General features: G+C 41.9%; 1 protein-coding gene across 1 annotated transcript; it reads right to left on the bottom strand.

Annotated features, from left to right (window-relative positions):
• Nucleotides 1-15,116: 15,116 nt before the first annotated feature.
• Nucleotides 15,117-20,266, bottom strand: cdk9 (cyclin-dependent kinase 9 (CDC2-related kinase)). The gene is made up of 8 exons (XM_085278851.1): nt 20,048-20,266; nt 19,796-19,909; nt 17,053-17,134; nt 16,874-16,964; nt 16,630-16,796; nt 16,369-16,540; nt 16,091-16,239; nt 15,117-16,004 (listed from the first exon to the last, which is right to left on the bottom strand). Exons 1-8 carry the CDS (start codon nt 20,086-20,088, stop codon nt 15,639-15,641), a joined length of 1,182 nt encoding a protein of 393 aa, XP_085134977.1. The 5' UTR covers nt 20,089-20,266; the 3' UTR covers nt 15,117-15,638.
• Nucleotides 20,267-26,012: the final 5,746 nt, after the last annotated feature.

Raw genomic sequence — 26,012 nt, 5'->3', positions numbered from 1 at the left:
TTTCAGACTTTCTAAAAAAAAATTTTTTTGAGCCACCATCTGATGACCTTCGGTGTGACTGCAGGGGTTTTTATGTTGGGGTTTCATACAGTGTCATTTTGTCAGGCCCTGCATGTGCATGTAATTAATATCAGCCACTGATCACAAATACAGCGGCTTTTCTGAAGAAAGCAGTCAGGTTGTAATGATTGCATTCACACATGGATAAGACTTGTCTCAGAAGTGCTCATTTACACCCTGGCTGGTTGTGTATCCAGAGAGAACATCCAGATATAGATTTAAAAAAAAGTGTTTTCCAGCTTTAACAGGTGGATGTGCCCCTTAATCACTAAAGAGGAAAACATTTAGACCACTGAAGACTGATACGGACCTCCTGTTGTATCTGCCCTCACCCTGCACTGATCGGCTGAAAGTGAAGAAAAGAAGTTTACTTTTCCACTTTGGCAACAAGTAAATGTTGATGTACAAACAAGACTTTTTGTTTTGTGGCCTCTGGTCTTTTCTCTGAGGGGCAAACATGTGCACACTGAATGTTAAAAAGCTTTTCCAAATCCTGGCAAAAGGGTCTAAAAACACCAGCAATAAAGGGCAGTTGTCCTGTTGGCAGGCACAGCTGGCCACCGAGAGGGCACTCTTTACTGACTTGGCTGATAGAAATCTGCACTGACATTTCCCTCTCCTTTCTATCTGAAAGAGGCCAGGACTGACATTACAGCTAAATGTTTCAAAGGCCCCAGTCAAATTGCTCTTTTTTGATATGCAGTCAAGGCCAGCGCCCTCGAGACCCGCAGCGTGGGGAATCATATAAAAAGAAGAGATGACAAGGAGTATCTAAGATGGAGACACTTTTCAACAAAAGCAGGGGAGGAGTGACCAGACCTCTGTGAACTTTATGAACCCAAATAAATCCTAATATAAACCTGTGATGGCTTTGAAAGACAAACACTTTTGTTTCTGCTTTCTACTTACATTTTCGTATTGTCCCATACATTCTGAAGAACTCTGACACACAACCATATCAGGTGTTTTTGATTTATCTGTTTAAATATAGACATCAGCACCACAAAGATGGATAACATATCCAGTTCAGTGGCTGTAGTGACCTCTGTAAAGTCCAAACTTTAAGCTGTAATAAAACCTAAACAAGCGTGTACAGCAGGTTGTAAACATCTTTATTTCTGCTGTAAAGTTTGACACGTTAATATGTGATTATGAAGGACTCACTCACTTTTGGAATCTCTAGTGGCCAATAGAGGAACTGCAGTTTTGTTGTTTCCAATGTAGTTAGTACTAAAGCATTTTGAAGCTGCCATTCAGTTGTTCTTACTTGTGTTTCGGGTGTAACGATACAGAATTCAGTTTGCATTGACCAGAGACGACCATGAAATCACTGCTGATGGATCCTAAACTAAACTTCTCTCAACTTTCAGGTGAGTAACTGAAGCAACTAGTGAAGAGTGAAGAATAACCTTTATTGACATATGTCACTTCCTGTGTGAATGTTTCTTTATTCCCTATGAGTGACGCTTAGCCATGACGGGAAGGAAGAACTTTTTGAAACAAAATGGATCTGGGACGGGCAGCCATTGGAAAGAGAATAGAATGCTTTTGGTCATGGTCCAAACCCTACCCTGCCAGGACCCTGCCAGAGCATCTTGTTCAGGTGTATCTCGTGTTCTTGTTATTTTACTTTTGACATGAAGTGGTTTGGCTGGTCAGTAGGAGCAGGAACATCATCCTTTAACCCAGGGGTGGGGGAACTCCAGGCTTCAAGGGCCGGTGTCCTGCAGGTTTTAGATATCAACCTGGGTCACCATGCGTAAATCAAATGATTGGTTCATTATCTAGCCTCTGGAGAACTTTAAGACGTCTTAAGGAAATAATTTAGCCATTTAAATCAGCTGCATCGGATCAAGGACACATCTAAAACCTGGAGGACACCGGCCTTTGAGGCCTGGAGTTCCCCATCCCTGCTTTAGCTCATCCATGTGCGTGCGTCTGTGCTACGATGCTGGTTCAACTTGACATGAAGTACCTCTACCTGGATGTCCAGTGTCGACATCATAATCCTGTAGGAGTTCGAGTTTGATGACTATCTAAGGCTCTGAGGATTTTATTTAACAGCTGTGGACCTCTGATAAATGCACTTTCCTAAAAACTGTGTGTTCCCGTTTAAGAAAAGATGGTGGTTTGGGTTGAAATGAGACTGTTCAGAGCAGAGAAGTGAAGAGTTTGTAGTGACAGGCTTGTCTGACAAATACCAGAACCTGATATGCTGCTAAAGGACACCTTGGCAGCTTTGGCAAAACAATATTATTGGATGGGGATGATAACAGGCTGGTTATGTAGATCCTGTCTCAGCAGATACTCGACATTATGAGTGTGGGATTTGGATCTGAAGCAAAAGACATCAGGCTGTGCCTTTTGTCTGGGCTCTTTGACTTTCAGACAAGAAGTGCCACCTCCTGCAGACTCTCTGGCTTTGAGGCTGCCTGATCTCTTGAGCCCAGAGGCTGTGCCAGCTGTTTGCTAATCCACCTGGATGTTTGATCACATCTAAAGCATGGCAGGGATATTTAAGCTGCTGTTTCTAACCTATCCCATGACATCCACACTGACGTGCTGTCTGCGGTCAGCTGCTCCACACTGCTCTCTGCTGGTCGGTGATTACTAAGGAGATCCAGTCTGTTCACACTGAGAGGACCCTTAAAAATCACGTTGCATCCTCCTGACTATTAGCATATTATCATATTATGAAAGTGTTACATCATCATACCATCCAGTGAGAGATGATGCACAGTTTTTACACCACAGAAAGACCTTAAGTCCAAGTCTGTGAGCACTCTGTGAATTAACACACATTTTCCACTTCCCTTTCATCCTTTTCAGATCTCCCACTTTAAAACCCATAAATCATCATCTTTCTCCACCTTGCTGACAGATTGCGTCATGCACTACTGCTCCATCTTTTCATTTGCTCTGCTTCTCCCAAATGTTCTTCTTTTTGACCCAAACACCTCTGGATCTCTCTGTCCATAGCACTCTTTTTCTCCCCTCCATGCTTCCTCTGTCCGTGTTCTCTCACCAGTCCTATTATTTTCCTTTTATTGGTCAGCTCTGTGTTCTTCTTCGCAGCTCTGCCTAAAAGGCTGACATCCCAGAGTCGCCTCTTCACTGTTCATGTCAGGACTGGTGTTTTGCAGGTACCATTTAATGAAGCTGGCAGTTGAGGACCTGTGAAGCGTCTCTCTCTCAAACTAGAGACTCAAACTCGGATGTACTTGTCCTCTTATTCCTTCTTCTTTCTCTATTCTGGTCAGAGCCGGCATGCACTGCTCTGTGAAGGGAGTACACACCATTTGTATGAAATCTTCAGGTGTTTTGGCAGCTGGATAGCCATCATCTGCCAGAACAAGATGGCGGGATTGGTGAAGATGCAGCAGCGTCTTTGAGGATTGTGTAGAAGAGCCACCTTACTCTTTGCATGACTTTTACGAGTGAAAAGATGTTTGTTCTGCAAAACAGGAGTATACTTAAGTGTTTCCTCCACGTTTCAATCCATAAACATGATAAGGTGGATATGTGGAGTGGGCTGGTTGGCTGTGCTGTCATATCTTATTTACAATATAGAAAACATATCAGATGTTTAACCGACACATTTTACAATTTCATTTTGAACTTGATCATAGCAATGAGTCTCAACAAGGATAACAGTAGACTGGAAAAAGAAAGCAAAGAAGTCAAGAAACATTTTGCAACTAACAGAGTGACCGGGCATAAAAAGTAGCATCTTAGACAGTTTCTCATAAGTAAAGATGGGTAACTGGTAAAGTGTGCAAAAAAACCTCCACCTACTTGTTATGAAACAACTTCAAAATAATGATCCTGATCTAAGTAGATAATATCCATCCATCCATTCTCCCTCTACCACTTATCCAGGCAGTAGCCTAAGCAGAGAAGCCTAGACCTCAGTCTCCCCCGCCACTTCCACCAACTCATCTGGGGTCTGTCCCAGGGCCTCCTCCCAGCAGGCCATGCCCAAAACACCTCACACAGAAGGTGTCCTAATCAGATGCCTGAACCACCTCAGCTGGCTCATTTAATGTGAAGGGGTAGCGGCTCTACTCTAAACCCCATCAAATGACTGAACTTCTCACCCTCTCTCTCAGGCTGAGCCAAACCACCTTTCAGAGGAAGCACATTTCCACTGCTTGTGTCCAAGACCTCATTCTCATTCTTATTTCTCTTTATCCAGAGCTCATGAGCACAGGTGAGCATGGGAATATAGACCAGGACAGCATCCACACCACTCTGTACAATGCACCAACCCCTGTATCAATCTCACCCTCCCCTCACTCATAAACAAGACGCCGAAGTTCTTTAGCTCCCTCACTTGGGGCAGCAATTCGTCTCTGATGCGGTACACAATATCACAAGATTTTGAGAATCTGGAGAAATCTCAGTGCACAAGGCATAAAGCCAAAAATCAACATTGGATCCCAGTGATCTTCATGCCCTCAGGCAGCACTCTTTTAAAAACAGAAATGATCCTGAAATTGAAATCACTGAATAGGTTCAGAAACACTTCAAGGCATCATTGTGAACACAGCTCACTGTACTGTCCGCAGTGAAGGTCAAAGCTCTGTTGTCCAAAGAAGACGCCGTTTGTGAAAGTGATCTAGAAACAGTTTTTCGTCTAACTCTTGCTAAACCTTTTATTTCCTGTTTTTCATTAATGCCTGAAAACTAAACTTCATTGTAACACTTAGACGAGCAAACACACTGATCATTTTATTGGAAATGAAAGAATGTGGACAAGTTTTCACTGTTTAAAAGAAAAAACAAAACAGAAAAACAGAGGAAAATCTGGAGTGTTTGATTGGGACCTGCAGGAGCATTTGGATCTGTAAGTGGTTAATGACGCAAGACTTAACAAGCAAATCGCTTATCCAGATTTTATGCAGGAAACAAAGCACCCTAAAAATCCATGCACACAAATATGTTGACACCGTGGATGTGTGGTCACCGGTGTAGAAACAGGTTTGTGGTTGTCCAGGTGCTCCTCTGTCCTCAGGGGGGGGAAATGCATCATTAAAGTTATTGAATAAAAAGAGAAAAACAGAGTTTCTCCTTTTATAACACCAATTGCTTTGAGCAGTGTAACACACACAGCGCACGCCGGGATTTTGACAGCTCCTGTGTGTGTGCCCTTTGATTGATGAGCCCGATTCCAAATGTTTTTTCATCCAAATCAGTGGGAGTTTAAGTGCCTCGTGCATGTTAATATCAAACAAAACATTAGCCCGAGCGGCAGTCCCGGTGTGAACTCCCTCTCTGCTGATTTCATCACTCATCTCTGCGAGGCGCCACATGACTTCAGGATACGCTGGGACGAAGGGAAGAAAGAAAGGCAGTCAGCAGTAGAGGTCGGTAATTTTGCACACATGCTGTTTGGAGATTTCTGCAACTGTCTGTGGAAGCTGTCAGCCTGCACACGTGACCTAGGTCAAAGGGTAACCAATCGAGTCCATCCAAGAAGAACCGAGGAGCAGAAAGGTTTACAAATTTGGCAAATGGGAGGTCAGTTATAACCTTACAAATTAAAGACAAAAGTCATAAAGATGCCCAGCAGCCACAGATGTGAAGGTCACAGAGCTCTCAGATGACTGACAAGCTGGCAATTAAACAGGAGACAAAGGACCTTTGCATTACAACAATAACGATGTCCGCTGCTAACCCTATAGCACCAAGTGCATCACATACATACATAATGTCATTTATTGCGAATAAGGTGCAAAAAAAGTCAAACTCTCCTACATCAAAGAAAACAATGACTTTCACTTCTCTCACTGCTTCTCTTCTGTTTTGCCCTCTGTGAAACGGAGGATCTGTCTGCTATAGCTGTGGGAAACTGAAGCACTCCACTGGACTCTGTGCAGTCCAGTCACAAACTAACTAAACCCTGATGAACAATGATTCAGTAGCTTGTAGAACCACCTTCAGCAGCAATAACTGCATTTTTCTCATCAATCTCTTATATGACTGGTGCCTCTTCTTTACACTGATGCTTCAGCTCCTTGAGGTTTATGGATATTTGTTTCTGCATAGCTCTCTTAAGATCCCACTCCCACTACAGCATTTCAAGCAACTCAAGATCTGGACTCTGACTGGACCATTGCAGCAGCTCCATTCTTTTCTTTTTCTTGCTTGGGTTCCCAGTCCTTTGGCTACAAGAAGAAAGCCCAAGTCATCAGGCCTCCACCGTGCTGACTGTTGGTATGAAGTGTTATGTTTGGACAAATATCTCCACTTTGATTTTGTCTGTTTTTTCTATCCAAAGGCCATGGTTCCAGAGGTCTTCTGATTCATTCAGATTCAAATTTGCAAACCTGAGCTGTGCTGCCTTCTAAACAAGCCATATTTCAGTCTTTTTCTAACTGTATTCTCATGAACTTCAACATTTAACATGCTGGCTGAGGCCTGCAGAGTCTGAGCTGTAGCTCTTGGGTTTTTTTGTGCTGTCTCAGAGCATTGTACATTCTGAGCTTGAAGTGAATTTGCTGAGAAGATTGTGGTATTGTATGAGGTAACATAAAGGCTGGATCTTTGTGATCTAAGAAATTCCAAACTATTAAAGCATCAAGATGCACAGAGCAGATGACAAAGGCAGGAAGTCAGACATGATAATGTAAAAAAAATCTGGCCAATTTTCAAAATAAGAAATCCCGTAAAGACCTAGTGACACATATCCGGTGTTTTCCCAGATAACGAGGGAACAGTTACTCCTTTCCCTGCTTCACATGAATTAATGACAACTTCAAACCCCAGTAAGATTTAAATGGTGAGTTCATTTAAAGTTCACACTTTGTATAGTTGTACACATGTTTGTTTCTGCTGATTTGTCCTCAGACTCCCATGACGGGAGGCTGGATTCACTTTTAGATCCATCCATGAGTGGCCAATAGAGGAACTGCATTTTTATTTTATTTTTTTCTTTCTTTCAAAAGTCTTTTTATTAGACAAAGGTTTCAGTGCAATGTATAATACAAAGTACTACCAGATTGTCTGGGGGGAATTGTGCTGACATAGTCTGCACATAGTGTCTGATCTGTAATGTAAAAATGTAGCAGCAATGCAAAATTTGTTCGATAACTAAGAAAAAATTGCAAATTGTCCTACTACATATAAGTCTGCAAAAGATTTTAGACCCTTTCTGTGCCAGATGTGAAAAACACTGTCATTGAAGGAACAAATGGGTGGTTTTCTGCAATTGGGCTTTGAAGTTAGAAAGCCTGGACACCAAGACTCTTCCTAAACTGAGACCAGATTCTAAGAGACTGCTGGACTACTCTATTATCACTACTGGCAAGGCCAGAGGGAATGATGAGCCTAAAGTTGCGGGTAGAGAAATTTTCCTGCTCGAATAAGATTCCATGGTGGCCCAAACTGGTGATGCTGGTCAAGGTGGTAGTGTCTCGAATACAACATACACATGATATTGGCGGCCCAATAGTAATATTGGAAATTAGGGTGGACTGAACCTCCCACCGACTTGGGTCTTTGAAGAATAGCTTTTTTCAGTTTTGGATGTTTACATTTCAAATAAATGAAGTGATTAAGGAATCCAGAGATTAAAAAAAAAGATTTGGGAATCAGGCTGGGAAGGCATTGAAATACATATAGGGATTTTGGAAGTAGCATCATTGCTACTTTCACTTACATCACTGTAAATGGAAGTGAAACTCCAATTTAATCCCAGACAGCACTCAGAGACTTGCTGCACCAGTATTTTTTGCACAGTTTGTATTTAACACCATGTGTTTGATAGAATTTAGATACCACAAATATCATTCTTTGCAGTCGATGTTTTGTGTTAAAAACTCCTCTGAGGTCAGCTTTGAAGAGGCAGCCTCTTGTCTTTTACCAGAAAAACATCCAGCCACTCAGTGTGGATAAGCAACTGGGAGCTGCCATTAACTCCCCACAGCTCCACGAAAGAAAAGCCGCATCTGAAATCCGTCTCTGAGTAGAAGCAGAGGGCTGGAGAGCTACTAATGGCTTGATGTGGCCCCCTTGCTGTGTTCATTTCAGAGCAACCCAAGCTCATCCTATCCCTACTGGGCAGATAATGCAATTACACCCTCGCATCTGCAGGGGGCTCCCTCTGCCTCCATCTCCACCTCTCCTCTGTCACTGAGTGTGTGCGGTGTGTGTGAGCAGAGAGGTAGGAGCTGCGACTGGTAGGTCTCATGCTCGAGATTTAAGTTAATCAATCATCGTGCCGCCTTAATGACACCCTGCTGCTTCCCTAATGTCTTCTGGCAGAGGCAGCCCGCCGCTGGCATGGAGCTCATGCCGGCACACATATGGTCGCCTCGAGTGAGTGACAGGACCCCTTTCATGTGTGCTGCCCTGCACGCCGGATGCCATCAGCCACATACAGCCGCAGGACTGAAATGGTGTTAGAGGAAGGGGGGCAAAGGAAAGAGAAGGAAGGAAGCAATGAAAACAGTGGAAGAGTACACAGAGGCCTCCCTGAATTTGAAATGTGAAAGTGAAACTCACAGCTTCTATGCTGTGAAACCAACACTTGAAGCAGGCTGGAATGAAATTAGAGAACCGGAATATTTCCAAGCTTTTACAGACAGGAAACAATCAAATCAAGAAAGAGAAAGTTCAATTAGAGTTAAACACATGAGCCAGAAAGCTGAAAAAGAAAAATCAGGAGGAGCTTTCTGATGACTGTCTTAAAGCAGCTCCAGAAACCATGACATCAACATGTTTCCCAAAACAATGATGAAACGTACGAGTTTATTGGACCACCTTTAGCTTTGATTCATTTAAATGACCTCATCCAATATCAACAGTGATTTCCATCTAGAGTCGCATTAAGTTGTCACTAAGATCCTGCATCGATGATGGGAGAGTCACACCGTTGTGTAAAATTTTCTCCAGCACAGACTCTCAGTGGGGTTCGCGTCTGGACTCCGTGGTGGCAAGTGTGAAAATGATATCTCGTGCTCCCTCAACCACTCTTTCACAATCCAAGCCTAATGAATCCTGGAATTGTCTTCATGTCCCTGCCATCAGGGAAGAAAAACAATCCACTGATGGGAAAATCTGGTCACTCACTGATCTGATCAACTGAAGCAAACCCAGATCCCAACACTGCCCCCCCCCCCAAGGGATCTCAGAACTTTGTTGCAGGTGGCTGATGGCTCGTGCTGTAAGCCACCACTTCAGTTCACAGATGGTCATTCACTCCTTAATCCATCTGCCTTCTCAGTCCAGAATGTGAACACTGGCATCTTTTACCCTTTAGCCCCAGAAAGCTGATTCTGTTCTTCAGGACAATGATTGACTTCTTCACTAAAGAAGTTTCTTGGATGAGTTGGGAAACGTTTCTTCCACTGAAAACGTCCAGATCAACAGAATTAACTTTCTGGGATTTCCTTAGCTGGATGATTGAGCCCTTTACCTGTTAGGTTCAGGTGTAAGGCTGGTCTTGTCCTGTTGAGGTGGCTGTTCTGTGTTGTGCCATTTGTGTAGCGGCTTGTGTAGTGGGTTCGCCAATGCACTCCTCACCGCACTGCACTATGTTGTTCAGCTTCTGTTTTGATGTTTTGTCTTTCAGATAAATCAGAATCACCTAAAGACAATGATCTGAATGACTGAGAGCCACACCCTTAGTTGTTTTCTGTGTTTGATGGAGCAAATAAATTGAACCTTTTATTCTGGGACCCAAGACTTTAAAAGTTTTTTCTTCCTTTTCTTTTAGAGCATTGTCTGTGTTCTTTTCTCCTTTTTAAAATTAGGTTGCCAGTATTGTTTATATTTGTGTTTTTTAATGTGTTATACTCAGTGTTGGGAAGGTTACTTTTAAAATGTATTCCATTACAGAATACAGAATACATGCCCTAAAATGTATTCTGTAACGTATTCCGTTACGTTACTCAATGACATTAACGTATTCTGAATACTTTGGATTACTTAATATATTATCATGCTTTTTACAACAACGTGAATGTACTATTGCTGTGTGATTTATTACTATTACTGAAGGTCCGCGACTCCGAACTGTAGTAAAGGGACCTCTGACTAATACGGCGGGGTCCCTGTCGGCTCGTAGCCGAAAAATAGCTTTACTTTGTTGTGTGGGTCAACTTTTCTGGCGAGAGACAGAGAGAGGCGTTGAAAGGCTGCTCCAACGGAACTTATTGTTTTCGGAGGAAAACACGAACACGGTGTACAGTCGAGTCTTAATAGCTTACTTACAACTGGGCTCGTCAGGCACTCTTCTTGGCTGCAGTGGTTATTATTATATTTACATGCTTCCAGCTCCCGTTTTTCCTCGATGACAACTCGTACCTTTCCACTCCCCTTTTTCTCCCTCTTCGCGCTCACAGACCCATAACATGTATGGCAGTGCATTCTCCCTGCAGCACGGACTACACTGCCCATGATGCTACATTCTTTAGAGCTATGCTTGTAGCATTCTGCCTGTTAGCTTAGCACAACAACGAAAAGGCGCTCTCTCACCCAGGAAACACACAGTCGCAGAGAGAGAGAGAGCGTCGCCCTGTAACCATGGCAACCGTAACGCTGCCGCCTGGAACAACAGAACATAGCTGTCAAACAAAACCCAAACAGTCCTGACCCGCGACAAAATGAAACAGGAAAGTACCGCAGTGTAATCCATTTATTTCAACAAAGTAACTGTATTCTGAATACCACCCTTTTAAACAGTAACTGTAACGGAATACAGTTACTCATATTTTGTATTTTAAATACGTAACGGCGGTACATGTATTCCGTTACTCCCCAACACTGGTTATACTTTATTCAAGTCTTGCATTTTAGGTCGTCTTTGATTTGGGGTTGTGTGTGTTTGGGTTAGTGTTCAGCCTGCTATTGATATAACTTGCTGTTTTTTCATTTTGTTCCTTCCACCTCGGTGTGTTGTGTTTTGTCTGTCACTGTTCCCCATTTTCCTCTGAATTCCCTATAGGTTAATCTTATTTCCTGTTTTATTTTGGTGGCGGTTTGTTCTCCTGTATCTTGTGTAGTTTAACTTCCCCTTGTTCACTTTCTAGATTTTTTTCAGCTGTGTTTAGTTCCCCAACTATTTCATCTTTCCTCGTTACCTCTGGTGCATTTATCTTTTCAGTCTTCCTTTGTCCCTTGTTGTGTTGTCTGCACACCCATGTGCCTCCTCTCTGTGTTTTTTGGGGACTTTGTAATTCCTTCAAATGTTCAAAGATGGTGCTGCCACATCCAGACCGCTCCGCACAGACTGTGCTCTTTTTTAGGTTTTCAAATTTATTTATTGTTTGTTTCATATTCCAAAGTCAGCTTTTTCCACAGTCAACAAGCCTTTCAGGACACATTTCACTGTGTGTTGTACTTGCATGATAATGCATAAAGAATCTTGGAAAGCTTGGTTTAAATTCTCTCGTTTCCTACAGCCTGCATTTGAGTCTCGCAAATTAATCACAGGCTTTTCTGACAGAATGGACCCAGCGAATGCACACAAAGATATGCAAACAGACATTCTGAAAATGAACAAAGTAGGACAAGGCTATAAATATACACATGAGGTAATCAAGGGAAGTCTTGATAAATTCTATAAGTACTAAAAGAGAATACAAACAGCATCATAGGAACTGAAAACACAGAATACGAATAAAAAACATGAACCCAGATTTACACAATAAACAACACTTAAAAAACAAAAACTTTGAAGAATGAATAGAAATCAAAATATACACAAATCCAAAACTTTAATAAAAAACAACAACAACAACAAAAACACGACAACTTGGATGGCTCATCTTTTATTTTGTAGTTATGGTTTGACTTTCAGCATTATGAGCCTTTCATCTTGTTTGCATTGTAGATCTAGTTACTGCTTTTGTTTATAGAGTTTGATTAGTCCCCCCAGAGTTTCCCCCTGTTTGGTTCATTCGTGTTTCTCTGTTCCCTGCTTTCAGTTATTCATTTTCTCCTTTACTTTGGTAATTATGTGTCTCTGGTCTGTTTAGTTTTGCTTCCTACCTGGTAAGCCTTCATTGTCTACATCCTGATTATCCTTCTGTGTGTAAAAATAGTCCCATCTCCTGCCTAACTTTGTCTTAGTGAGTTGTACTCACCAGCTTTCTTCCATGCTTATTCTTTGTGCTGAGTTTATGGTTTCCCTTTTGGCTTTTTTCTTTGTTTTGCTTTTGGATTGAGCAAATAACAGGTAGATTTTGGTTACTCAGTCTGTATTTGGCTTATTATTCAACAAGCCATCTTTGAGATTCAATCCAGAATTCTTTGATCATGATGTCTCTGCTGCTACTTATATCTAACCTGTGCAGTGAACCTCTGAACATGACATTAAATACAATTAAAATAAACTTAACTGTTAAATTTAATCTTTCCAGTTTATCAAATGTTGAAAGTAAGGTGTTTTCTTCCTCTCTTTCTCTGATATTACCACACATTAATCTTTTTTGTCACTCTTTGAGTGGGCAGTTTGTGTACTTGCTGATATCTTTTAGCTTTTTCAAACATTGCATTTGAAATTATCTGCCACTTATAAAAAGTTACTGAGCTAGCCCCATATTGAAGTACTGTGTTGGTCTGGACACATCAGCACATGACTAGGATGATAAGGGTTAAAAGTGTGTAGGCATGACTGCACGATGACTCACCTGCCTCTGTCTTGTCACCTGGAAGGACTGCCGGGCTGCAGTGCTATTAAGAATGAACTTGGTTGACATCATTTTGTATTAAATTGCCCGTCAGATTTAATCACACATTAAATGAAGGTGCCAGAAGACCATATGGGATCATTTCGGCAACAACTTTAACACCTGAGAGCGTATATACAGGGCAGTGTGACTAGATAAGTGAACAGAGGTGAGACTGAGGAGGGCAATTAAAAAGGAAATGTGGAACCGGAAATGTGATAAAAGCAGGAAGTGAACCTTACAAGGGTGTAAAGTGAGCCAGCGTGGGCATGTGGTGGTCTGTACCACCCTGTTAAGCCACCTGTTTTACTCTAAATGGGACCACATTTTACAAAATAAGAATCATGTTTTATTCAGTAAGACTTAGTGTTTACTGAGGTCAGATAATTTCCTTAATAGACAATCAGATTTTGGCTGAAACCAGAGTACTCGCCCCCTGCTGGCTGTTAGAGAATGGAGCTTCTTCTGGGATTTTGCAGAAGATAAAACAGGAGAAGGGTTTTCTTAATGCATATGATGATGAGCTCCTGACCTGGAGACTGTGAGAAAACAGAGCATGCATCAGTATTTCCACATTAAATGAACTCCACAGAGCACAGCCACACCAAAAAACAGCAGCATTGCCACATGGAGGACTCCATGTGAGGTGACATTTATCCCAGTCTGACATGGCAGTTGCCCCTAAACACCTCCTGAACCCAGAATATCATCACATCAGTGTGAAGAGCCTTTGGAAACAGTTCACAGTCAGTTCTGATGAGGCCTAAACCTGGCACAGCTCAGACCATCCACCTCTCATCCATACAGATCATCACCATCAGCAGCAGCGGCAGGAGCAGAGCCGGGAGTCCATTTGCATGCAGCCGGTTGCAGGAGTCGGAGGCCCATCTGTCCACTGGAGCGCTTTCTAATTTATGTTAGTTGTTGTTGTCAGCGTTGTCTTCACACCCTCCTCTTCAGGAGAAGTGACGGGGAATGAGCTCTGGAACTAAAAGAGCAATCCATCATCTGTAAAGCTCTGCTCTGACAGCACACACAGACTGCTGTTAGGCTGAGGGGAGGGAAACTACCAGCCCAGAGTGGGTTCACACAAACACACACAGCAGATACATGCATATTAATAAACCCTTCCTCTGTTGGCCTCATGTAGAACATCCATAAAACAAGTCAACCACATTTTCAGATGAATTTTTTTTAGTTAAGATATAAGAATATACATTTAGCACTTCTTAAATTACATTTCATTTTCAAATTAAATTACAAAATATATATTATATAAATTATTATATTATAAAATTATGTTATATAAACCCACTTTCTGCCACCAGGCTTCTAACTCGCTGGACTGAAGTAGGTCACTGAAGTGAAGAAGACGTGTCTTATTTTATATTTTGCTTGGAAAATGGGGAATAGATGCAACAATTTATTGTAGCCTGTTTGTACAATTCTTGTTAGCTTGAAAGTGAATGAGCACCTTTATTCTTTGACACGGCCTGATCTCTGGGGCAGCTTCTGTAATTTCTTTAAGTAGTATCAGGAATAGTTCCCCAGCCTTCTTTAAGGATATTCAAAGCTCTCAAAGCTTGGACATTTCTGCCTTTTCTTCTGTTCTCTGTCAGGATCGTTTCACGCTGCTTCAGTAACGCTGAGACTCGTCTCTGGTGCGTTTTTACACTGACAGTGTGTGTCGGATCACTGTCATGATGAAGAATGAAGCTGTTGTCAATCAGACGCTTTCCAGATGGTTCTGCAATATCTGTTGGTACTTTTCTGCATTTATAATTCAGAAACACAAATGATTTTTTTCCTGTGACAGGCTGCTATTATCCAAGTACCTAAAGATTAACTTTAGGGTTTCTTATAAGTTTGGACAAAACACAGGTTCATCCCTCGAGTTAAGATGCCCGGCTTGGTGAAAGAGCAACCAATGAAAGAAGTTTAGAAAGCTGGGACAACTATTGCAAGAGCACTTTTGAGGAAAGTTTCATTAAAGTCTGGCTGGACGAAAAATATAAAGAAATGACTTAAGACTTTTGCACACCAATGCACTTTTTAAATTTCCAGAAAGCTTATTAATCTAAGAGAAAATTATGTAATAAAGGAGATCTCCACATAAATGTGTTGTTTCCCTGAAAAAGTTAATAAAATAACTTTTTATTAAGTCATTTAAAAATAATGAAATAGTAATGATCCTGGACCCATGTAACACACTATCAGTTTCAAACCTGGTTGACAACATTACCAAAAACCAGATGTGGTATTCTGTGAGTGTGTATAAAACAGAAGACAACATCTGGTTTTTCATCCAGACTAAAACAGCTACAGCTGTTAAACAGAAAATTTTTATATATATATTTTTTTAAATAAAGATCAGGAATCAGATAGGGTTTAAAATATTTTATTGACCCCAAATTTCACATTACAGGCACAGGCCCAGCCCACAGTTCAAAAACACTTTTGTTCAGCGATGCTGGAGTATAAAACGTTATGTACATGTGCTGTATAAAGATATACAGCGATATGATGCTGCCCCCTGCTGGAGGTACTGCAGTCTTTCAGTCACTTCACATCCTGATGGTCAAGTCAGGCCACACATGTGTCGGACCACATGCTGCCAGGTACATTTAAGGAAGACGAGAAAAAAACAGAAAAAAAAACAACAACTTTATTTTAGGTATGCACGTCCCTTTGTGTCAGAAGAATAAGTGTCCTTGTAAGTGTGTCTTAAATAAAACTTTAACACTGTCTTCATAAATAACTCTGTAACACAGAGAAATGAGTAGCTGTAAGAAAAAAGAAGTTTTGCCTCAAACATGCAGTGAAGACAAGGAGGAAACGTTTGCTCCCAGTTAATCCACAGACGTCTGGAAGGAAAATTGGACTGCCAAGCGTCAAGAACCTGGTTTAGAACACGCGGTCGAACTCTGTCTGGCTCGTGGTCGCCGGATTCCGGTTCTGATTGGGCTGCTGCTGGGGCATGTGTCCTCTCCGCCGAGGCGGGGCCAGGTACTCAAACATGGACGTGTTGTGGGTGGAGAGCATGTTCTTGAGGTCTGACGGCATCGGGTCTGACCAGAAGAAGTCGTGGTTGAGGGCGTCGTCACTGTCGATTCGCTGTGCCGGGTCCAGGACCAGCAGCTTGTCGATGAGGTCCAGGGCGTACGGGTCTTTGACGTAAGCTTTGAGGCGGTCCTTCACCTTCCTTTTCTGACCTTTGGGCAGCTCCATCTTCTGGTACAGCTCATACTTCTTGTCTACACCGGGCCACACCTGATGGGAGAACCGAGTGTTAGTTAAGTTAACACAGAGCTGAGAAACAGAACAAACAGAGTCTGAGAGGAAGAATGAAGGCTCACCTCTGCCGTGATGGAGCCGCAGAGCTGGCTGATGAGGGTCAACTGGTGCTGCTCCGTGTTCCCCTGCATGATTGGACTCCGTGTCCACATCTCGGCCATGATGCAGCCGGCGCCCCACAGGTCGATTGGAGGCCCGTAGTCTCGCTCACCTGCAAAAACAAAGAATACACAGAAATTAAAAAACTGCACCAGGAGTACATTTGAAATTTACTTGTACTACTTTTTCCTGATTATACCTGTGACTATGTTTGAGTACAAGTCTTTTGTTTCTTTCTTACCCAACAGCAGCTCTGGAGGTCGGTACCACAGCGTCACCACGCGGTTAGTGTAGCGGTTCCCCTGGCTGTTCTTGGCCAGGCTGAAGGCTCGAGCCAAACCAAAGTCGGCCAGCTTCAGGACGCCGTCTCTGGTTATGAGCACATTGGCTGCCTTCATGTCTCTGTGAAGGATCTGAGCAAAGAACAACAGATCCCCATTAATATTCTGACAGTGGAATTTCCTTTGGTTTAAAGTACCCACTGTGTCTCTGAGAGTCTAACCTTGTTCCTGTGGATGTAGTACAGCCCATTGAGCAGCATCTGCATCACCTTCTTGATCTCTGCCAGCGTGAACTTCACGTTGGCGTTGCTCAGCAGCCCAGCCAGGTCATGCTCACAGAAGTCAAACACCAAGTAGATGCTGCCTTTGTACCTGTTAAACTGAGTAGCTGAAAAGGAGAACAGCAAATTAAAAACAACCCCCAACTAACTGAAATAAATCCACACAAAGATGTGTCACACAAACCTTTGGTCCTGCAGATCTCGATCAGATTGACAACGTTCTCGTGTTTGAGCAGTTGAAGGATTTTGATCTCTCTCAGAGCTGTGATTGGGAACTAAAGTGGAGGAAAACCAGTTATATTTCATCCACACCAACTTTCAGGACACTGGATTTTAAATGACGCCAATGCTCTGGTTTCTTACCCCTTCTTTCTCGTTTTCCATCAGCACTTTCTTCAGTGCAACTTTCTTCCCTGTCTGCCGGTGCTTCGCTTTGAACACCTCCCTGTACAAAAGACAAATTTTAGAACAGTCGGCTTTTTAAACTACTCGACTCAAACAGTATATAGCCTAATGTATAGTAGGCTAGAGAAACAACACTGCTGGCATTTGTGTGGTAGACATGATCTCAGTCCACTTCAGACAAGAGCTGCTTCATCCCAAAGACAAAGGTGAACAACAACAGGAGTACTTAGACCTTTACAGACTAAACACTAGGGGTGGGTTTTGATTATCGATTTTCCGATTAAAATCAATTCTAGCTTGAATAAAATGATATTGATTCATTACAATCCTGAATCAATTTTTAAATATAAACGTATTTTGCCTGAAACTCCAGAATCTAAGGTTAAACCTCACAAAATTTCGACAGCCACCAAAAACGTAAGCTTCTCTGACCTGACGGCACATACACGGACACCCTGTCTGGACTGAAAGCCAACAGCTCACAGGTTCTGGTGCATCGGCAGGTCCACGCTCTGTGTTTACATCTTTTTTGCGCTAGATTCTGCAGCTGTAGGCTTTGTCTCTCTCCAACCACATTATACTGAACCAGCAGCAAAAGAAGATCCAAACTATGCTTCACATAAACATCATCATGAATCCCCTCTTACTTTTGCTGTTCTGCTCCCACCACGATAAAATGACACTTCATGCACAGCTCTCTTCGTCTCTTCCAATCTAAAAATCTGTTTTCTGTGTTATTTGCTTCCTTATTATGCACAAGTCTACCGTTATGTGCAGCGTTGTCAGCCGCTGTGTTTTTTGCTTGTTTGGTTTTTTTTATTCAACTGACTTCCAAAAAGAAAGCCTCATTTCTGCTGTTTAATACTGAAGAAATTTAAACTTTTTAAAATTATGCAAAATGCTTAGCTGTTTCTCTAACTAAACTTCTGTAACTTTGCTCTGCTTCACTTCAGCAGCATCAGGTAATGTTCATATGTTGATTCATGGTTTTCTGTTTTTGTTCTATTGCAGAATATTTTAAGGTAGTTATCTGCTATAAAAAGACAGGCCAGGAAAATCTCCTTCATGTGTTTCTGTGTTTTATGCTCTGTTACTTTGACACAAAGTCATCTGCTGTGATGGTTACACCTCTGATCAAGTCTCACGGGTGTCAGCTTTCTTTTTATAGATATAAAAATATGTACTGATAAATAATCAGAATTATAATATTTCTTACTGTCTGAGACAAAATTTCCCAGACTCAAATGGAATCGAATCGTGGATCTAATCAAATAGACCCTGTGCACGAGAAAATGCTAACTTCCTGTTTTAAGACCGGGCGTAGGGTTGTACATTTCCGGTAGCTTTATTTTGAAGTCAATTGCTACTGCAAAGGTGGACTCAAAAATCATTACGTTAAGTTACAAAGAGCAGAGGGTGGGAACACTCACCATTGCTGTGTCATAAAAAAAATCAAATGATGAATTTTTATGTTTGAAGAGCGTAGATCGATTGTTTGTTTACATCACTCAGCACAAGCAGAACTGCATGCAGAAGACATCTCTGTACAGTGACAGTACTTGTGATTTAAACAGGCAAATGTTCAGCATTCAAACTACAGGTGAACAATAGTCAAAGCCAGATGTTTCCCTGTTAAGTCGATGTCAGTACACATCTACACAGCATGTCAACAAACCGTGGGAAAAAAGCCACAGGATATTTAAAAAAAGAATACATGAATGATTGCGGGTAAGGATCTCTATATGTTAGTATTTACGAAGGGTATGTTGTGACTTATCTTCACAATTACAGTGGTCCTTCGCTATTTAGCGGATTCTTTTAGTGCAATTTTGCATGCTTTGTTTGTTTTTTTAAAGTCCATTGTGTTCTGCGTCCCGATCGGCTGTAGATCATTGTCGATCTCCTCCGTGCCGCCGAGGAGATCGACAATGACGACACCGCAGAATCGCTACATTGATCACTGAAGTGCTGCACTGTATGTTTGTAAGTTTTCTCCCCCGACAAACACAACAATGTCGACGAAACGTTTTGCACCGTCAAAGGTACCTGCGGTAGCACACAAAAGGCAGAGGAAGATGCAAACCCGACCGTAAACAAGACGCGAATATCACACCGGAAACGAAGCGCCCTACAGGAGTTTCCCCACCGGAAGTAGCATATGCTAACGTGCACTGAAACCGATTCTAGAAATCAGTGACGATACTCAGCCCTAGAATAAACACCCACTTCACAAAAGCATGGCACAGCATCGGAGAATCAGCTCATCGGGACAGAGGTCAAGCTGCCTCTCTTCCACGTCAGGGGAGAAGAGATGTCACTCATTGAGAATACAACGCAAAGCCTTCTTTGGTGCTCTATGAGTGAGCCTGGTTTTCAGCATGTGGCTCATTTAGCCAGTCACAAATTATTCAGGTGCCATATCTCGGTGCCCTGTTGTTTCAGTTGATCGCAGAAGACCATAGCCCATGAAAGCTTTGCAACTTTACAAACCAAATACCTTTTAAAAAACATGTCGAAACAGCCTTCCTTAATAAGCAGCTGGACTAATACAGGAAGGAAACTTCCGTTGTTTACCTGCTCTTCATTCACTCCGTGCGGCTAGCAGTTAGCACAGCTAGCCTTAACACAGCTGGCGTTTATACGGAATTCGCAAAGCAGCTAAAGATTCAGTAAGACAACCAGCCTGCTTTGTACTACTCACCCAAAGGTTCCTTGTCCTATCTTGGCCATTTTCTCGTACTTGGAGAACTCGTCACAGAAAGGGAACTCCACTCCGTCGTAGTACTTCGACATGATGGCGGCCTCCCGGTCGGGCCTGGACAAAAGGAAAATTCACGAGACTTTATAGTGGTAACATCAAACAAGGCTTACACAGAACGCGCCTCAAATGCAGCTTAAACAAACTAAAGCAAACCCGTTTGATAAATTGAAAAATAAATAGATTTAATCTTACTTTTCAGCCCCGGTGGCATTGCTTGTCTTATCCCGCTGCATCCTGTCCGTGTCCGCGACGTAGTTACGTATGGAGCGTCTGCGCACGGCGTCACCTCTAGAGCTCAGCGACGCCCCGCATGCTAATGTGGGGGCGGGCTTGGCAAAAAGTAAAAATAACCCCAAAAGAAGCAACAATAAAGAAAGACAAATGAAAAATAAGCAGTAAAAGAATTGTTGCCCTATCATATATGTATGTGCTCTTAACCTGAAAGGTATAAATACGGAAGTGTGTGTGCAATAAATGATGGCGCAGAGGAAGGTGTGTCCCTCTGATGTAAAACTCTAAACAACGTGTGTATGGTTTATTCCTCCGTGAGATATGCGAGTAACCCCGGTATTTCTGCCCTAAAAAATGGAACCTCCAACAGGTTATGGGCCCAGAAGGGATGTGGGAAGCCGGTGGAACCGTCTATGCTTCGACGGAGACGAGAGAAACTATGAACTGTGGGAAACAAAGTTCCTGGGATACCTGCGGCTACTTGGGCTAAAGGATGCCATTCTGAACGAGCCCGGCGAGTCGGAGGAAGAAGGCAAATAACTGGAAGAAAGAGAGAGACAATGCAGAAATAATATGTTACAACTGTGGAAAAGAGGGTCATATAGCACGTGAGTGTTACACAAAGACCGAAAGGAAAGAACAAAAAGTGAAGCAGTGGTGCGGTTACTGTAAAAGCTCAACGCATAAGGACAGCGACTGTCGCCGACGAAAGAAGATTACTGCTAAACACGTAACTGATGCAGAAGATCATAGTTTCGCGTTCAAAGCCAAAGACTGTGGAAATCAAGGGCTGAAACAGAGAGGCCTAATGGTTGATACAGGGGCCACTTCTCACATTATTACGGACATTCAGAGATTTAAGAGTTTTGATGAGACATTCACACCTGGAAGACACTTCATGGAATTAGCTGACGGAACGAGGACGAGTGGGGTCGCACTGAAGAGGGGAGATGTGGAGGTCTATCTACAAGACAGCGAGGGACGAAAGGTGAAGGCGACACTGGAGGGAGCACTTTACATTCCCTCTTACCCGCAAGATATCTTCTCGGTTCAGGCGGCAACGGCCAAAGGAGCCTCAGTAACCTTCAAGAAGGGCTGCAACCAGCTTATCCATAAGAACGGGACAAGGTTTAAGATAAGTGAATATGAACGCCTATACTATTTGAACAGTGTTACATCTGATCATTATGTTGACAACGACGAATGCAATGGCTGTCATGATGTAGAAACTTGGCACACAATCCTCGGCCATTGCAACTATGAAGACTTGGTTAAACTAGAGGACATTACCGAGGGTATGAAAATAAAAGGTAAAGCTAAACATTACCAAGACTGTGAAGTGTGTACAAAAGGCAAATTTATCCAAACCAGGAATAGAGAGCCTGATGAAAGAGCAGAAGAAGCATTAGAGCTAGTGCACACTGACTTAGCTGGACCGATAGAACCAGAAGCTAAAGACGGGTTCAGGTACACGTTAGCATTTACTGATGATTACTCAGGCACAATGTTTGTGTACTTTCTAAAGGCTAAAAGTGACACCGTAAAAGCAACTGAAAAGTTTTTGGCAGACGTCGCCCCCTATGGGCAAGTAAAGAGAATCAGATCAGACAATGGAACTGAATTTACATCTAAAGAGTTTCAGACATTGTTAAATAAAAACACGATAAGGCATGAGACATCAGCGCCGTATTCACCTCATCAGAATGGGACTGCCGAGAGACAATGGCGAACACTTTTTGAAATGGCACGGTGTATGTTGATCGAAAGTAACCTGCCAAAAAGATTATGGACTTATGCTGTTATGACTGCCGCAGTAATTCGTAATAGGTGTTACAACAGACGCACAAAGCAAACCCCTTATTACATGCTGACAGGAAAGAAGCCAGACATGTCGAGGATGGGGATTTTTGGATCAGTTTGCTATGGTTACGGGCACAACAAAAAAAAGTTAGACGCAAGATGTGACGAAGGAGTTTTTGTGGGTTACGATAAAAACAGTCCGTCGTATCTAATCTACTACCCTAAAACAGGACGAGTTCTTAGACATAGGTTGGTCAAGTTCCTCACTAAAAGTGTAGTTGAGCACCAAACCCAGACCACTCAGGTTGATGACAATGGAGATGATGATTTGACTCCAGGGGACATCTTGAAGTACCCCGCTAGAAAGGACAAAACAGGGAATGACCAGAGATCAGATGAAAGTATGATCCTGGAACCTGAAAGTGACATCCAGGACAATGGCATAAATGATGCACAAAACTCAGACAAACAGAGTGATAGAACAGAGTCTGAACGATATCCCAAACGAAACAGGAGAAGGCCAGATTACCTGAAAGACTATGTCCAAACTGCAGAAGACGACCAAACATCACTGACTGTAGATTACTGTTACAGGGTGATGTACGACATACCAAAGACTTTTGAAGAAGCTATGCAGTCATCGAACTCTAAGTGTTGGTCAGATGCTATGGAAGATGAAATAAGATCCTTGAAAGACAATAATACGTTTACTTTAACCACGCTGCCAGAAGGTAAAAATGCAGTGGGGGGGAGATGGGTGTATGTGATAAAAGAGAACCCAAATCAGACTAAAACATTTAAAGCAAGATATGTTGCTAAAGGCTATAGCCAAGTTCAAGGCATTGATTACAAAGAAACCTTTTCGCCGACTGCAGATATGACGTCAGTGCGTACGCTGATGCAATTAGCAGTACAGCACAACTTTAAACTCCATCAAATGGACGTGAAGACTGCTTATTTGCACGCCCCAATCGATTGTGAGGTGTATATGCAGCAACCAGAAGGTTTTGAAGTAAAGTCAGACACAGGTGAAAAACTGGTCTGTAAACTAAACAAATCACTATATGGTTTGAAACAATCTGGCAGGAACTGGAATAAGATGTTACATGACCATTTATGTGAAAAAGGTTACAAACAAAATCCTGTAGACCATTGTGTATATTCCAGACAGACAGCGAGTGAGACAGTGATTCTTATCATCTGGGTTGATGATGTAATCATAGCTGCCAACGGTGAGGACGCTATCAGAAACGTGAAACAAATGTTGGATGAGAAATTTAAAATGAAGGATCTTGGTAAGCTCAAACATTTCTTGGGTATTGACTGTATACAAGAGAACCATGAGATAAGACTAAATCAGACACGGTACATCACAAAAATCCTGGAAAAGTTCAAAATGTCTGACTGTAAGCCACGTTCTACTCCTTGTGAACTCAAAAATGATTTTGGTGCACATGGTGAATCAGTTGATTCAGGAAAATATAGAGAATTAGTGGGCAGTTTGATTTACTTAATGACATGTACAAGACCAGATTTGAGTTGGATAGTGAGCAAACTGTCACAATCCCTGTCTGAGCCAAAAGAGCATCATTGGACAGCAGCAAAACATGTATTACGTTACCTTAAGGGGACACTAAACAAAGAGCTGTGCTATAAAAGGATAGAAGGAAACCTAAATCTTATAGCATACAGCGATGCAGATTGGGCCACAGACTTGAGTGACAGGAGAAGTACAACGGGTTATTGTTTTGTACTATCCAAAAATGGGCCAGTGATCTGCTGGAAAACCAGGAAGCAAGCTACAGTAGCTTTGTCAACGTGCGAGGCAGAGTACATGGCGATGGCCGCCACAGTACAAGAAAGCTTATACCTCTCACAGCTACTTAATGGCATGGACATTAAAAGGCAATATTCACCAGTTACCATTCTTGCAGACAATCAAGGTGCAATTGCATTGTCCAAAAATCCTATAAACCGTCAAAGATGTAAACACATCGATATCAAGTATCACTTTATTAGGTCTGCTATAACTGAGAAGGAAGTACAAGTTAAGTATTGTGCAACAGAAGACATGGTAGCAGACATCATGACTAAGTCTGTAAGTAAAGTGAAAATAGATAAATTTACGCATATTTTGTTTGGAACATAAAACGTTGATATGTGAATATCATGTAAATATGTATATCATGTAAATGTGTAATGTATAGTGTTAAGAGCAAGTGGGGGTGTTGCCCTATCATATATGTATGTGCTCTTAACCTGAAAGGTATAAATACGGAAGTGTGTGTGCAATAAATGATGGCGCAGAGGAAGGTGTGTCCCTCTGATGTAAAACTCTAAACAACGTGTGTATGGTTTATTCCTCCGTGAGATATGCGAGTAACCCCGGTATTTCTGCCCTAAAAAATGGAACCTCCAACAAGAATAATAAATATTAAGAAAATAAAATAATAAATAAAAAACCAATCTCGTAAGGCCGGGTTCGTCTGTAGCATCTCATTCAGAAAGGTCAAGTCTGTCGGGGTGGGGGGCATAGAGGAGTGGAGTGGCCTCTCCGAAACTGTGTTGTCATGCCATAATGCATGGCCTCATACAGGGTGGGAATTCCAGTTCTCCTGATCCTCCTGAGTGCATCAAACATGAAACCATGTCACAAAAATAATATATTTGTAAGCTTTGAAACTTGCACAGTGGTTTATTTAGAACTCTTATTTTCATAACTGTAAACAAAGGAACTCACTGTTAGCCTATTTACTTCCGCCAACTTGTATTTATTCATAATGTTATAACTTTTACTTAGAAGCTGTAGTGATTGCCGTTTCCATTCGTTAAAATTAAACATGTTGTCGATCTGTTAATTCACCATTAAATGCTATGCTTCTGTGTGGCGGTTGTATTAATACATTATTATTATTATTATTACAGGGTAGCCACATACCCTCAGCATGCTGATGGAGGTCTCTGCACATTAAAACCATCAGAACTCTGTTTTCAGCCGGTTTCAAGTGCTTTCAAGTTGAATTCTATTCTATTCTATTCTAATTTTCTTGATTTCCTGCGAGCTCCCTGCCACCCCCTCAGCAACCATTTGCTTGCCTCTGCAGTTATTTTAAAGCATGCATCGAAACTAAACTTGACTGGGAAATAAAAGAGCTATTATCATTATTCAAATCTATCTGAAAGAAAAGAAACAACAAGCTAATTTATGATTCACGTGTTTTTTTTTTTTTATACTTAAAACAGCAACAACAAACACTGAAGTTTGTCTGTGAAGGTTCTCAGTCATCTAGGTCATTGTAGTCTAAGGAGCTTGGAATTAAAAGCATCTAAATTTCTTTAAGTTTTCTTGAAGACGTTTCACCTCTCATCTGAGAACCTTCTTCAGTTCAAATCAAATCAAATCACTTTTATTGTCACATCACATGTGCAGGTACATTGGTACAGCACATGTGAGTGAAATTCTTGTGTGCGAGCTTCACAAGCAACAGAGTTGTGCAAAATACAATAATGTAAACAAGCAAAATACAAGAATGGCTACATCTGAAACTAATAAATATATGTACAATATATAATAGTATATGCATTTCTGGATGTGTATACTAAATATTTTTCTACGTGCGTGTGTGTGTGTGTGTGTGTGTACACATATTTTACAAATTAAATAGAGTAAACAATAAATAAAATATATAAAAAGTCCTAAGAGCAACTGGTGGAGAGTCCCAGATTTCAAGCCCTATGGGAGTGTACCCAAGAGGGTCATGGACCCCTATTGATCCTCTACCTAATCACAGGAGCCAAGGTGTGAAAACGGGTGTGGTCACAATCAGCCAAGGTTTCGGATGAGCTCATCTTGAAACCTAGCCCCATCCTATCAAGTAATTTCCTGAGGTCAAATGGCTGGATGTGAGTGGGCGTCAAGGCGTCTGGGAAGGGATCTCAAAACTGGATTATAGATGGCAGAGAGTTGGTGTCGTAAACCACCGCCTCTGTTCAAAGATGGTCGCTCACAGTGGATATAGATGGTTTCTTTCACTCCTCTTTCAAACCATCTGTCCTCTCTGTCCAAAACGTGAACATTGGCATCCTCAAGTGACCTTTGTCCTTTAGATGCAGATGGACAGCCGTG

The sequence above is a fragment of the Mchenga conophoros genome, linkage group LG7 (genome assembly GCF_057382185.1).
Source record: "Mchenga conophoros isolate Kocher_MC1m ecotype Shallow Benthic linkage group LG7, M_conophoros_male_GT1.1, whole genome shotgun sequence".
Classification (NCBI taxonomy): Eukaryota; Metazoa; Chordata; class Actinopteri; order Cichliformes; family Cichlidae; genus Mchenga; species Mchenga conophoros.
The sequence above is the reverse complement of the archived record's forward strand: the minus strand, read 5'-3'. Positions and strand labels throughout refer to the sequence as shown.

Excerpts from the sequence above, each read along its gene's own strand:
- cdk9 (XM_085278851.1), bottom strand. The coding sequence starts at position 20,088 with ATGCAGCGGGATAAGACAAGCAATGCCACCGGGGCTGAAAA. Across the intron at positions 16,797-16,873 it reads CGAGATCTGCAGGACCAAAG|CTACTCAGTTTAACAGGTAC; the intron begins GTTTGTGTGACA and ends TCTCCTTTTCAG. Across the intron at positions 16,005-16,090 it reads GCGGCTCCATCACGGCAGAG|GTGTGGCCCGGTGTAGACAA; the intron begins GTGAGCCTTCAT and ends TTCTCCCATCAG.